Below are 14285 nucleotides of genomic sequence, written 5' to 3'. Positions count from 1 at the left end.
ACATTATCATTGTCATTAATAATATCATTAACACTATCATTAACACTATCATTAACATTATCATTAACATTATCAATATTAGCAAAACTACTTCGTAGATCATTAACATTATCATTAACATTATCATTAACATTATCCTTATCTCTATCACCACCTCTACTACAACTTAAACAAAAACACTCATTATACATTCCTGGATATTTACATTGATTAACTAGAATATTCAAAGCAGAGTTAATTCTAAATCCTCTATCAATAAGATAGATCATGTATAAACAATAAGCCCCACAATAAGATTCATCATATTGTTGTATTCTTTCATCAGAGCCTAGATCAACATATTCTTCTAAAAATAGTGGTGGCGTCTCAACACCAAAACTATCAAAGTAATACACTGGACCACCTTCTCTTCTTATAACTAAAACCCAATGTGTACCTTCAGTTGGATGTAAATTTACAATAATGTTGGAGTTGGGTTCACTTACGTTATTTGGAGTTTGATCTCTCAATACAATTTCAATTGGTGTTAGACTTATATCTTTACCTATATCTTTTATTCTGATATCACTCATAGCACTATTATCAATATTAAATTTATTATTGAATTCCTCAAAAGTTAGGATAAGCATTTTCTTATAAATATTATTAATGTTTAATTATGGCGAAGCATGGTCGAAGACCCATAACTCTAATTATTGCGAAGCATCGGTGGAACCGTTACACGGATGGACCTCCGGTCATGCTCCGCCATGGTCGAAGACCCATAAGTCTAATTATGTCTATATTTATCTATGTTTTCATTTATAAAAATGGAGACAGGTAGCGTGGTTATAATTTTCATTTTCTTAATTATATTTTGTTTTATAGTATATGATTCAATACCGAGTAAATATGCAAAACTAGAAGAAAGCTTTGGTGGATTTATGAATAGGAGTCTAGTTAGATTTGAATATGAAAAGTCACCATTACACACTATTGTCTATGGTGGAACTGGTACGGGTAAAACATATTTTGTTAGACAATACTTAAAATTATACTCAGTCCAAAATCAAAATCAAGATCAAGATCAAAATCAAGATCAAAATCAAGATCAAAATCAAGATCAAAATCAGGATCAAGATCAAAATCAAAATCAAGATCTGGGAACCAGTTATATTGATCAAAATCAAAATCAAAATCAAGATCAAAATCAAAATCAACCAAAAAGTATAGTTATAGTGTGTAAAGATGACAGAGATTGGATAAATCCTGAGACTAGTAAGTTTTATACTGGATTTAATAAATGTGATATGAATATGATCACAAAAAAGAATATGCATAAATTTAAAAATTGTGTAATAGTACTTGATGATATGGGTGATAAGTTAAATAAGGATATAGACTATTATTTTACTGAAGGTAGACATCATAATATTCAAATGATTGTAATGTGTCATAAACCAGCTCAAATAAATAATACAGCAAGAATGAGTTGTGATACTATTTATTTAACAACTTATAATGGACCTGATCTATTTAAAAACTTTAATGAGATATATAAATGTGAACATGACTTTAGTAAAATAATTAATGAGTTAAATAGTAACCATTATAATCGTACAGACGGAATGTCAGATGAACTTCGTTATGGTATAATTAAATATAATAAGAAAGAAAATACTTTTCTTATTATTAATAGTAATAGAACAATGATATATGATTCAAGAGTTGGTTTCCTTGATTTAAAAGCTCTCAGTTTAAAAGATGAGTTAGGAAAAGAAGATATAAATAAACTTATAGCATATATGAAACCACTCATGATAAATGCAACAGATAGAAATACTATTAGTCATGATAATTATCAGTTTTATTTTAATAAACTTCTTACATTAAAAGGTATTAAAATACAGAATGATGTTTTAACTCAGGAAGTGGTTAAAGCAAATGGTTTTAGATTATTATCAACTATTTTAGGTATTGCAAGTTCGGGTTTAATGGTATATAATTTCTTTTATCCTGATTCATCAGTAAGAAATGCTGGACATGCAGCAACTGCAGCAAGTACTATGTTGAATAGAACAAATACATTATTGAACTATGGATTTGGTAGAGAACAAGATCAAGATCTGGAACATGAAAGGGAATATGAACATAATGCCATACAAGAATACACAAATAAATATACCGGAATCTTAAATAAAGAAGGACGAAAGAATTTAAACAGTCTATATGCAAGTAATGAAGAATTTAGAAATGAAATTATAAATTATATTAAAGATAAAAAAGAATTAGACCTTGAAGCAATTTTAGATAAAAGATATAAGACTAATACACTCAATGTTATTGGAAAGAATTATTTAGAAGATTGTGTCAAATCTAAAGATAATACTAAAGATATAATTGAGATATTGGGTAAATATGTTGGGACTGTATAAGGACCTTTGGTCTTGTTACAATAATAGATATTTACCTATTATAAATGGTTTTAAAATGTTTAGAGTGTAACTATAAATGTGGAAACATTGCTTGTTTAAAATTTCATTACGAATCATGTCATAAAGATAAAATTGATAAATGTATATGTGGTAATATAACAATAAGTGGTATTTGTGCTAATGGTTTTACTCCATGGGGTTGTTCTTTAAAAAACGAATCTAGCTCTAGTTCTGGTTTTGGTTTTGATTCTAACATTAGTTCTAACACTAGTTCTAACACTAGTTCTAACACTAACACTAGTTCAAGCTCTAACACTAGTTCTAACTCTAACTCTAACTCTAACTCTAAATCTAACATTAGTTCTAACACTGATTCTAGTTCTAACACTAGCTCTAACACTGATTCTAGTTCTAACACTGATTCTAGTTCTAACACTAGTTCTAGTTCTAATAATAGTTCTAGTTATAACTCTAGTTCTAACCCTAACTCTAAATCAGAAGTATTAGTCAGAGAACAGACTCTGTCTGTGGTGCGAAGCAGTTCCACTGATGGACAAAGTCCTATCCATGAAGTGGTTACACCAATCCATGAAGTGGTTACACCAATCCATGAAGTGGTTACACCAATAAGAAATTGTAATAAATGTAATCAAACAAAACCACTAACTCATTTTGATGATAGTAAGTATACATGTAGAAAATGTACTTCAACTAAAGTTAATTGTCCATATTGTGCTTCTATTGTGAGATATGATGGGATACGAGCACATGTAAAGAAACAACACCCAGGTGTAGAATTAACTAAAGGATTTAGTAGAAATCTAACTGAAAAACAAAGTTCTAGAAATGAAAGTACTTTAGCCATTAGAGAAAATGAAGAAGGTTGTTCATGTAAATATTATGATTTTGTATTATTTCTTATTAATAATGGAATAAATATAGAAAAAGTAAAAGAAAATATAAATTTATTGAAAAGTATAGATAATTTGAAATAAAAGTATAAAAATTTATAAAAAGAGGGAATCACTCCTTAAGAGTGAAAAGAGCGATATTTTCTACTGGGGGATCACTCCGAATAAGAGTGAATCGCTCTTAAAGAATGAATTGTTAATTTTGCTTTAAATTTTTTTTATTTTTATCTTATTTGTAATTTTAATTTATTTCTGATTGATTTTTGATCGAATATAGGGAGAATGTATAGTAGTGGATAAAACAGGGAAATCAAACACTAGCAAAATCTGTTTCGTTTTCTAAGAAGAGAAAAAGTTAAAAGGAATAACTAAGGCTACTATTAGAAACCAAATTAATTTAGAAGATTATACTAATGCTATATATGAAGGTAAAAGTAAATATGTAACTAATTATACTATTGATAGCAAAAGGCATAATTTAGAAACAAAAGAACAATATAAAATAGCTATAGATCCATTTGATGATAAAGGTATTAAAGATAGTAATGGTGAGTTTAGGTTCTATGAATGAAATAGATTCTTCAAATGAATTAGGTTATATTAATGAATTAGATTTTTTTATAATATTTAGAGAGAATATATACATATATAAATTTATTTTCTTATTTTTTGTTTTTAGAGTAAAATAGCAAGAATTTTTAAATTTATGAAAATATTAGTAAAATTAGCTTAATTTTAAGAAATTTAAAAAATTAGTAAATTTGAGCATATGCCGCAATGGCTCGATGAGCCGGAGGCCACCATATACACATTACTCAATTTTGCTTAACAACAACGTATACGAATTATGCAAAAACTCCGTAATGGGCCACAATGGACTTGGAATTGACGAGGCGCTTTGAAAAGTTTTTCGATGAAGGATTTTTTGTCTGTTTGGTTATACTTTTCGCTTGTATTAATTTTAGTTAACTTGGTTACCATGACTATGTTTATCAAAACAGCAGACCAACAAATTAATGAGTCAATTTTCATCAGTCCTTTCCATTTTTCCACACAAGAAATGTATGTTTCTATTCTCCAAACTTTGGTCAAGTAAAAATAAAAACTCGTGTTTGAAGATGATAATTATATCACCTAATGAGACGCGTTTTAAAATTTCACTTTGGTGAGTTTAAAGTTCTCCATGGACATCCGAGACTCTCATGGCGCGCGGGCAAGCAACATACCACAGAACCACGAATCACAACTACTGAGAGAGACTGAGAGAGCCTTCAAAAGCAATGGAAAATAGACTATAATAGTTTTCCGACTCTCACTACCATTTTAACTTGGCATCACTACTTTCCAAGAACTTCTGAGTCGAGTTTCAATTTAACGGTAATTGAGTATTGAGTTCAATAGAAAAAGCGTTTTGGGTCTGGACAAGATCATAGATTCACTAGTTCAGTGACCAAATAAAACCAACAAGAATTTATAAAAAAAACTTTGGTCTGTTCGGTTTCAAAAAAGCCTCCCTGTGTGAGTTTTTGTCGGCAACATCGGTTCTATACATTTGAAACGTATTCGTAAGTTTAGAAATGTATTGGTACGCCAACAAAGTATTGCTACTTTTGGTTCACAAAACTTAAGAAATCGTCAGTATAAATTAGGTTTGAACAAAAAAAATGTTTTTTTTGTGCAGGCATTAGATCTCTTTGTTTATAATGTAGTCGAAGCTTATGATAACGTTCTATTAAGAGGAATTGCAAACCCTGTCCTTGTAGAAGGTTTAAACAGATGTGAAGATACTTGAACAATTACGAATACAGGGGCAGAGGTGTCAGAGCTAATAGACCGGAAAATTTGTTTGGCGGTGAATACCTTGAGCGGGAAAAGATTGACAATGAATACCTTGAGTTTTTGTCAGATATACGCTGAAACCGTTGAAAAAAACATAACAGTCTTTAGGCGCTAGTCTTTCATAATTTAGCGTTTCTAAGAGTAGACCTTACGTATGTTTGAAGTTTTTAGGAGTAAGTCTCACAAAAAATTAACGCTTAATTTTAACCTTTATTTTTACATCGTTCAGAGTTCAACTTAGCGTTGATCTTTCATTAAAAAATGCTCAGTTCCTAATCCTGATTATACATAAAGTCACCACTTAAGCCTTAGTTGATCTTACAAAAGTAAGTTGATCTTACATTGGCGTTTTTTTCATTGATGATCTTATAAAAAATCAACGCTTAAAATTGTTTTGTTTTTGGTATCCCATTTAGTCAAATGTAGTGTTGCAAAACCAATCGTTGAATCTCATAAATCTTTGCAAGTTTTTTAAGAGTTTTTTCGGGCAAAAATTGAAAAAAAAACTCTTGAAAAAAAATGAACTAATTGATTAGTTTTGGTTGATGGTTCTGCTATTATGTAGATCAAAATTTTGAAAAATGTTGTTTTATTCGGGTCAAAAAATTGTAAAAACACAATTAACGGATTGTGGGGCAGTGGTATAAATGGCCTAAGACATGCTGCAGACCAGTAGTTCGATTCCAAGAGACTGAAGCGTAAGGGTTGATTTCCGACGTTTGAAACCGAACGTTACGACTATTTCCTAAGGTTGAGAACCGAATAAAAGGTTGAGTACCCAATAAAAATGTAAGGTCTTTCGTTGTTTTTTATCTAACTTAGATAGATAATGACGATGACCTATTATGTTTGAAATTGGCATCTTCTAGGGGGTGAGTTCTTGACAGAATAGATTGAAGTTACTGAGTAGCTGCACAAATAAAGAGATTTTCGTCTTCAGATTTTTTTCAGATTAAGTTCCTTTGAGGCAACGCTTCTAGCATTAACACTAATTTTTAACATCAGATAATAGCACAATAACACAATATGATGGTTTCTGAATGCAAAAAAAATAAAAAGGAAAAATGTTCTTTATTAATCAAAAGTCACTGCTGAAACCGATCGTGCCTTGGCCCGAGTATTCCTCCTATTGCAGGCTGCGGACGCTCGGGAACCTTTATAGCCCTGGACCAAATCAACGAATCCATAGAAAGCAGTGACGTTATTGACATTAGAGGAACAGTGGCCACTCTGAGGTCAGCTCGTCCCCAAATGGTCCAGACATATGACCAGTACTTGTTCATACATCTTGCGGCCAAGGTCATTGTGGCAAGGGAACTTCTGAGACGGCGCATGTCACCCGAGCAGATGGTTGAAGAGGAAAAAGAAGGTGCTACTAGTAGAGGTGGTGGTGGAGGCGGAAGGAAGTCAGGGCTCTCTTATGCCTCCCGTCCAACATTGGGCAAGGCCACGACAGGCAACTGTTTCCTAAATACCCCTCCCCTCCCGCAAATGTATATAAACCTCAGGATTCTTCAATCATTGTTTTCGCACTAAGAACTATTTAGAAAGCAACCATTATATATTTAAAAACAACCATACGTTAAGCTAGAGCATCAGTTCCAAAATTACGGACCGATTCCATGTCTCAACTGGCATAAATAAAGACCAGTTAATTTCCCCGGATTACTGATGCACGTACTCAAAAACTTGCAAAACATTTGAAGACTAGATTCCTTTTTAAGGATAGGTGAACTCAGTTTTTAGCCCAGTAATCTACCGCCTCTAGTCGTCGAAGAAATGAAACAGGCCCATGTAAAAACCAACACTGCTGAGGGAGGTTTTTGCTGCGAGAGCCCCCTCCTCCTGTGGCGCCAATAATCGGACATTTGAATTGAAAAGCCCCCAAGAATCTTGCAAACATCTTGCTACCCTACCGGTAGGTCACTTGTAAGATCGCTTCCAAGATGTATTCAAGTTTCTAAACTGATCAATGACTCTGGTTATTATCGGGTCATTCGTCTATATGTGAGAGAGAGCGTTCCCTTCAATTTTTTGCTCACCACTTTTGAGCGATTATAATTTGATTAGTATGTTATCAAATTTTGTCGGTTTGTGCCCCCCCCCCCCCCCCCAGTAAGTTGTGCTCCCCCCCAGTTACAGAGCACGTGCCATTACATGGTAAATCATTATGCAAAAATATGACACGTGCGTCGGGGGGTGCAATTAAAATGCTGATGAGCTTGAAGCAATTAGGGGATCTGTTCTGCCCCCCCCCCCCCAGCATAATTTGTAACTGGGGGTCATAAAAAACACTGGGGGGGGGGGGGGGGCGAAACAGAATAGATCCCAATTAGGATGTAAATGGTGAGAATAATCGAATTGGAAAAAGCTCCTTCACACCTCCAGACAGCTCCAAATGAAAAATTTTTTCAACAAATAATTTTTAACTTTCAATTTGGCCATTTTCACACTTCGAAATCTTTGCGAAAACTATAGGCGACAGTTTGGAAATAAATTTAGCAAAAAACAAATACTTGGAAAAACTCTTGGATGATTTAAGGCACGTTTCACTGGAAATTTCCTTACCGCACAAACAGCCAACCGTGTTTCATGGAACAGATTTTGTTCAGCAAGCACTCTTGAACTGACTTTGATAGAACTGATGTATTTCAGTAACAAATTTGAGTGACAATTGCAAATTTGAATTCAAAAGCACAAACAAAGAATAAGTACTTGCTGGCTCTACATACTCTCTTCATCTTCGTAAGAGAAACCCCATAAATTTGGTCCAATTAAATCATTTTTGTCCTGCGAATAATTAGGAAATTTGAGCTTCTCTTTGGGTTAAGTGGAATAGTTTTATTTCTTTTTTCTTGTTTAAACAAGTAAATTGAAACTATAACCCAGGGGTTAAATATTACAAGTTTAAATTTATATATACAAAATTAGTACAATGTTAAAAATCAAAATTAGTGGTTCCTTTTTTAAAGGTGAAAATAACTTTTGAAGCCAACCACGTTCCTTTCCAATGGTACAAGTTTGAATTGTTGGAGCAGATGCTGTTTTAACATGCGTTTAGACTTTGAGCGTGATCTGATAGTCCGGACTTCTCGCGGAAGTTTATTTCATTTTTGGATGCTTCTTTTTTGTTATGATCGACTGCTCGACCTTAGGAGAATTAGTTGTTCAGTTCTGTTGTTTTTTCTTACTAAGACATTACCACTTAGAAAAAAAAACTCTCAGTGCCGTCTGATTTCAATAATGAAATATCATTCCTAAGTTTTGAAACCCTCATCTGGCTTATTGAAGTTCTGCAGGCAAAATGTCAGATTTTACTAAGAGATCTGTAGATCCCTCAAACTTTTTTCTCATATAGCAAACTTTAATTCCCCAATTGATTTGTCGATTAATTCACGGCATTGCAGAGAAATTCAAGTTCTGAAAAAATAGAGTACTGAATGTTAAATGAGAAGGGACTAGGGTTTTGAATAGCATCAATCGTGCTTTCAGAGGTAACTGATAATTTCTCACTTGGACGTCATTCAGCAATAGTAAGCACATTGAAACAATGATTGAAACAATTTTACTTCCCATTCAAGATTATTTGTGGGCGTCATGTTTTTACTACAGCCAATAAAAATATTCAAATAAATGGCGAGCATCTTTGCCAAAATATGATACGGTGAAAGAGTCCGACCAAAATAATTATCTTTTGACGACAAAGATGATAAAAAATTTGAACATAATTGAAACATGCATCTTTGCCACAAGTCTCTTCAAAGAAGCTCACGCAAGATAGAGGGCCAATCGCTGTGACTTTTGACAATTGAACAGATAGCGGTATGAGCAGATAACTTAATTTAATTAGACAAACGTTAGAACAACTTAGATCCAAACCAGCACCAAATGCAATCAAAAGTTCAATTCCGACCCTGGTTCTGAACTAATAAATTTCTTCGAAAATTTCACATGTATATGGTCTAATAGTGGCGGTAGTTGTGCAGATGACGTGGAAATGGAAAGCAAATCTCAAATTTATTATGAAAGAACGAAAAAAGCTTCAAATTGCCTAACAAATGGCGAGGCTTCAATTTAAAAGTTTTATAAAATCAGCAAAAGAGAATTTCCAATTTCAGGTCTATACCCGTTCCACATAGTTTAATATTAGTTCAATGCATGACTTTAGATTAGACGATTTAAAAAAATAGCTCCCAAATATGAAAAATTGTTTATAATGTTCTCTTTGGTTTTCAAACACTCACCCAGTTTGAGGTGCGCCTTAATGATCATGGGGAGGGGGTCAGCTTTTAACACATGGTTGTACAGCCCTTTAGAGTCTGCCTCCTCTGATTGTGGCCAAATTTGTTGTGGTTGGGTCTGTTCAAAAAAGCTGAAGTCTGAACTTTAACGAGCCAAACTCGGATCATGGCTGAATTCGGTCTAGAGCGGTCTGGTCATGAAGGATATTGGCCCAGGTGGGTCTCACCAGTATTGCACACCTCAATCTGGACAGTTTTGACAGCAGTGCTGGAAGTTAGATTTGAGTCCGATACAATGTTTGGAAAGTGTAGCCCCTGGTAGCGTACAAGAAGCGTCTCATTAAAAAATTTTTTTAATCAATTCAATGCTGCACGTTTCACATAGGTGAACCGTTTTTGCAAATTTGATGACCAGCTGTTTTCACATTTTGTGTTTTGAGCTCTCAAATGACAATATTTATCAAAAAGTTTTAACAAATAAAAAGGACTTTTAAACAATTTCAGATTTATTTGGTTTTACTGAAATATAGTCAACAATTTGGTTAATGTTTCACTAATGACTAATTATTTCTCTAAGCGTAGATTTTGCGCTCTATTTGAACTTTTATTTAGGGGGAGATGCGGAATATTCTCACGGACTGAAATAATTGCGTATAATTTTTGCAAATTGGATATAAATCGATTTATTTCACGGAGGTTGGTGGCAGAGCAAATCAGCGCTGAATCTGTCTAGAAACAATTTATTTTTTTAGGATGGCCAGTATTCTGTTCATGTCACAATTATCACAGACCACTCTTGATTTTAGAGTAAAATTTACTTCATGTAATATATAATAGAGATGCAATGTTTCAGATCTGAAATAAGTTTTTAATCTTGAAATATGCGCTAGTTCAGGGCTGAAATGCTCAGAGACTCAATTCCAGGTTTAAATAGCAAAAAAAGCGTGAGAACTAAATCCATATTCCACTTGTATGAACTGGATTTGCATGTGAGTGAGGGGGCAACCGTGTGTGCTTTGGGGATCGACTATGACTTATGACTAACATATACTTAGCCCATTCTCTGGTCTAACCGAATTAAGAATTGTTTGAAAGGGGGCTTTTGGGTGAAATGAAACAGTTGTTGCAACAATTGAAGGGTCAGCCAGTGGTCGAGGTGAAGTGAACTCTCGTTTCACCTGCAACGACATTGATGATGATGATGATGATGACGCTAATTCCCAAGATAAAGTAGCCTCCAATCCATCCGACTGAAACGAACATGTAGAACTTACTGATCAGTTAGCATGTCACTGAAATGTTCCATAATATTGAACTGATTTAATTTGGTATGGTCGCTTTTAAACTGTTGTGTTGAGTTCGAATTGTCACAATTTTACCGCCCAAAAGAAGCCCTAACTTGCAATAGGGTGTTTTACTCAATCTATTTTTAATCTGGTCACCAAAGTGATTAACCTCAAATATTTTTTCTTATATTTCTGTTAATCTGAGTTCGATTACGTTAACAATTATGATAGCTTGCACATGTTTAATTCTCACTTGCACATGTTTAACAGCCCGGGTCGATATAATGTCACCGCTAAAAGCAGTTGAAAGATAAAACAATTGCTGTTAAATTGAGGGAAAAGAAGATCTGCGATCCATGCTATGAATTTGGCAAAAAATTCAGCTAGGGACATTTTTTCAACCCAAAAACCACAAACCTTACAAAAATTCAGCGGGTGCGTTTTACCATAAAGTAGGGTGCATGTAACCGAAATGAAAACGGAATATCTAAGAAGTAAGTTACGGATGGAGCAGTGGAAGAAAAAGTAAGTGAATATAAAAATTTCAGATCTTACAATCAGTCACCGCTTTCACCGCATTTACCAACAAAGGATGCGCGTGCTTCGCAGTGAAAATTTTTTTTCATCGCTATTCACGGTATCCTTAAGTTTTTTTGGACAAAACTTCGACCCGGGAGTTGATTGCTTGTATAAGATTTGCTGCTGGTAAATGTTGAATGTTAATTTAATTTGTATCCATTTTTATCCATATAAAAGTGTATTGGTGTATCCGATAAAACAGCGGAATAACCAAATCTCCATTGAAGCTGTTTAGTGAAATTATTCTTAAACCATTCGGAACAAAATAAATCCCGTTTGTAAATTTAGATGTCTGTATCGTTTTTCATTAATTAACCGCTTTCATTACATAAGAAACAGCTATTTTAGACGAGTCGACATACTCCCTCAGGTCACTGGTTTCCGGGATAAATTTTCACATTTGAAAAATGAAGTGAAAGAAAACCTAATTGGTCAAAATTTAAATAAATTCCCCGGAGAACAAAAGAAGCGTTTACAAGACTAATTTGCGAGTAGCACTGACTCGCATATTTGGCATTGTGAGAAATTGAAAAGCAGGTTTTAGCCAAAATGAATTTGTTCTTGCCAAAAAGAGTGACAAAACATCTCTAGTCCAGGCAGAGACATAGCAAAATTTACACAGCCGACCTTCTCAGTTAAGGCCCAGCAAAAGTCTTTTTATGTGTCAAGCAAAGACTTCTTAGGTCAAAAACGGTCTTTTCGCAGGTCTTTTTGATCAAGCACGGTCTTTTCTTTGGGTCCAGCAAATGAATTTTTTTTATAAGTCTGCTTTTTCCAGGGTTCAAACGAAAATTATTTATTTTGTTTTTTTTTGTTTTCCGCTGCACATCCTGCAGCAGCTTCGAAGCAAGACTCAACAGCTTTGCACGACTGCAGTCCTAATTAAAACACGGTTGGAAAACTGACCAAAGGTGTAAAGATTTTCTGCAATTCTTGATTCAATATACAGCAGTCAATAAAACTGCACTATTTTGCCACGTTAATTGACTGAATGGAACCATATAACTTAATTGTAATAACTTCTTCCCATCAGACAAGATGAAAATGTGGCCTATTACAATCGTTTTAACTTCCAAAATTAGAAATTGTATTTTTTTTGAAAAAAAAGCAGATTTCTGACAGATCATTTGCTCTTCAAAATCGCAAAAAGATGACGGAGCATACAACTGACTACCTTAAAAGCAAAAATGAGGAATAAAAATGCGCGTTAACTTTTTGAGTCAAAAATGCAGACTCATGAAGAGACTTTATCGACCCACAATTTGACAATAGATTTGACCTGGTGAACAAAGATCCATGAAAATTTTTTTCTTGAAATATGATTTGATTTTTGCTGTTTTTGCTAATTCGTCGTCTCCGTCGATGATTTTTGCGATTATTGACTTTTTCAATTTCAGCAATTTCTACTGCTTTGCAGTTCAAATTTGTTTGCGTGACGTCATTTTTTCTGCTTTTAAGTCAGTTGCGTGACTTAACTCACTAAAAAACACTTCAGAACTCATTTAATGACCTTTAATTTTTACGCACATTTACAAATTAAAGATCAATAGTGTTCATCTAAGTAGTTCCAAAAGTGTATGCCCTAAATCTTGAGAATTAGAGTCTTGAGTTTTGATTCTGAATACTAATTTTGAAAAAGTTCTATTAGGGCGTTTTCCTTATAGACCGTATGTGTCTCATAAAAATGACAGTCTAAATCTAACCCAAAAAGTATAGTGGCCTATTGAAGGACAGGAGGTCAATCTGTCTATCTAATTTTTTTAATCGGTTCAGTTCCACGGAAGTCCACAATCGTTTGTCGCGGCTATTTTCCGGCAACCTGTCGGCTATGTTCTGTGGAACTCGAATACTAAAACTTTAAACATTTTCAATATAATTAATAAAATTTATCAAAATGAGAAAGAAAATTGCGCCATGTTTGAACAGTTTAGGGAAATTAGCTGGCTGTTCAACAAATTTCAAACCTCGACAATTAACTCAACAAAAAACAAAGAATTTTTCAATGAAAGCTTTCTGTGCCGGACTGACTAGCTTTCTAATGATAACGGTCATTAGTTTCTACATCAAATATATCCATCAGCCACAAATTGCCCAAACTACAAAACTCAGTTGAGTTCCTCCACCACTATGTTTTTTTGAACATAAAACATAGTCTTTTTCGGGACTTATAGAGAACCTATTTATTATGTTTGCTGCTGCACATCCTGCAGCAGCATCGAAGCAAGCATCAACAGCTTTGCGCGACTGCAGTCCCAAACAAAACACGGTTGGAAAACTGACACAAGGTATATAGATTTTCTGCATTTCTTGATTCAATATACAAATTTCAATAAAGCTGCACGATTTTTCCACGTTAATTGACTGAATGGAACCAGATAACTTAATTGTAATAACTTTCTTGCCATCATGCATGATGAAAATGTGGCCTATTAGTTTTTTTAACCTCCAAAATTAGAAATTGTAATTTTTTGAAAAAAAAAACAGATTTCTGACTGATTAATTGTTCTTCAAAATCACACAAGATGACGGAGCATACGTCTGACTACCTTATGATGAATAACAAGGAATAAAAACATTAATTTTTTCAGGCAGAAATGCAGACTCATGAAAAGACTTTTAATCCACTCACAATTTGACAATAGATTTGAACTGGTCAAGAAAAACCCATAAAAATTTCTTTCTTGACTTTATGATTTGATTTTTGCTAAATGAAATTTTACTTCTAATCTCAGCGCCCGGTTTTGTTCGAGAAAACTTGAGCCTAAGAAATGAGTCGAGCAAATGTCCAGAGTGAAATAATTTAGGTGGAGCAAAATATTCGGCGTGGTTTTTTGGGTCATGCAAATGTGCAGAAAGACAAAATCTGGGTCAAGCATTAGTCCAGGTCCTTAATAAAGTCTAGCAACAATCTTTTCATGTTTGGCTTTAGCATGGTGTCAATTCACGCCCTTTCTTGATCGAGCATGGTTTTTCAAAGACCGAGGTCGAGACTAGGGATTATTTTGTATTTCAAAC

At 33.8% G+C, this 14285-nt stretch overlaps 2 protein-coding genes across 3 annotated transcripts in view; one reads left to right on the top strand and one right to left on the bottom strand.

Moving 5' to 3' along the window:
* Nucleotides 1-10978, top strand: part of LOC142345398 (receptor-type tyrosine-protein phosphatase epsilon-like) — a 28718-nt gene extending 17740 nt beyond the window's left edge. For both annotated transcript variants that reach the window (XM_075397444.1, XM_075397445.1), the window contains exons 5-6: nt 6300-6620; nt 10544-10978. In XM_075397444.1, the coding sequence (XP_075253559.1) occupies nt 6300-6620; nt 10544-10659 (437 nt within the window). In that variant the 3' untranslated portion in view covers nt 10660-10978. The remainder of the gene's footprint in view (nt 1-6299; nt 6621-10543) is intronic.
* Nucleotides 1-14285, bottom strand: part of LOC142345399 (uncharacterized) — a 144118-nt gene that overhangs the window by 68234 nt on the left and 61599 nt on the right. The gene's annotated exons all lie outside the window — the stretch shown is intronic.

The sequence above is a fragment of the Convolutriloba macropyga genome, chromosome 9 (assembly GCF_964194025.1).
Source record: "Convolutriloba macropyga chromosome 9, txConMacr16.3, whole genome shotgun sequence".
Taxonomy (NCBI): domain Eukaryota; kingdom Metazoa; phylum Xenacoelomorpha; order Acoela; family Convolutidae; genus Convolutriloba; species Convolutriloba macropyga.
Note: the sequence above shows the minus strand (reverse complement) of the source record. Positions and strands in the feature narration are given on the sequence as shown.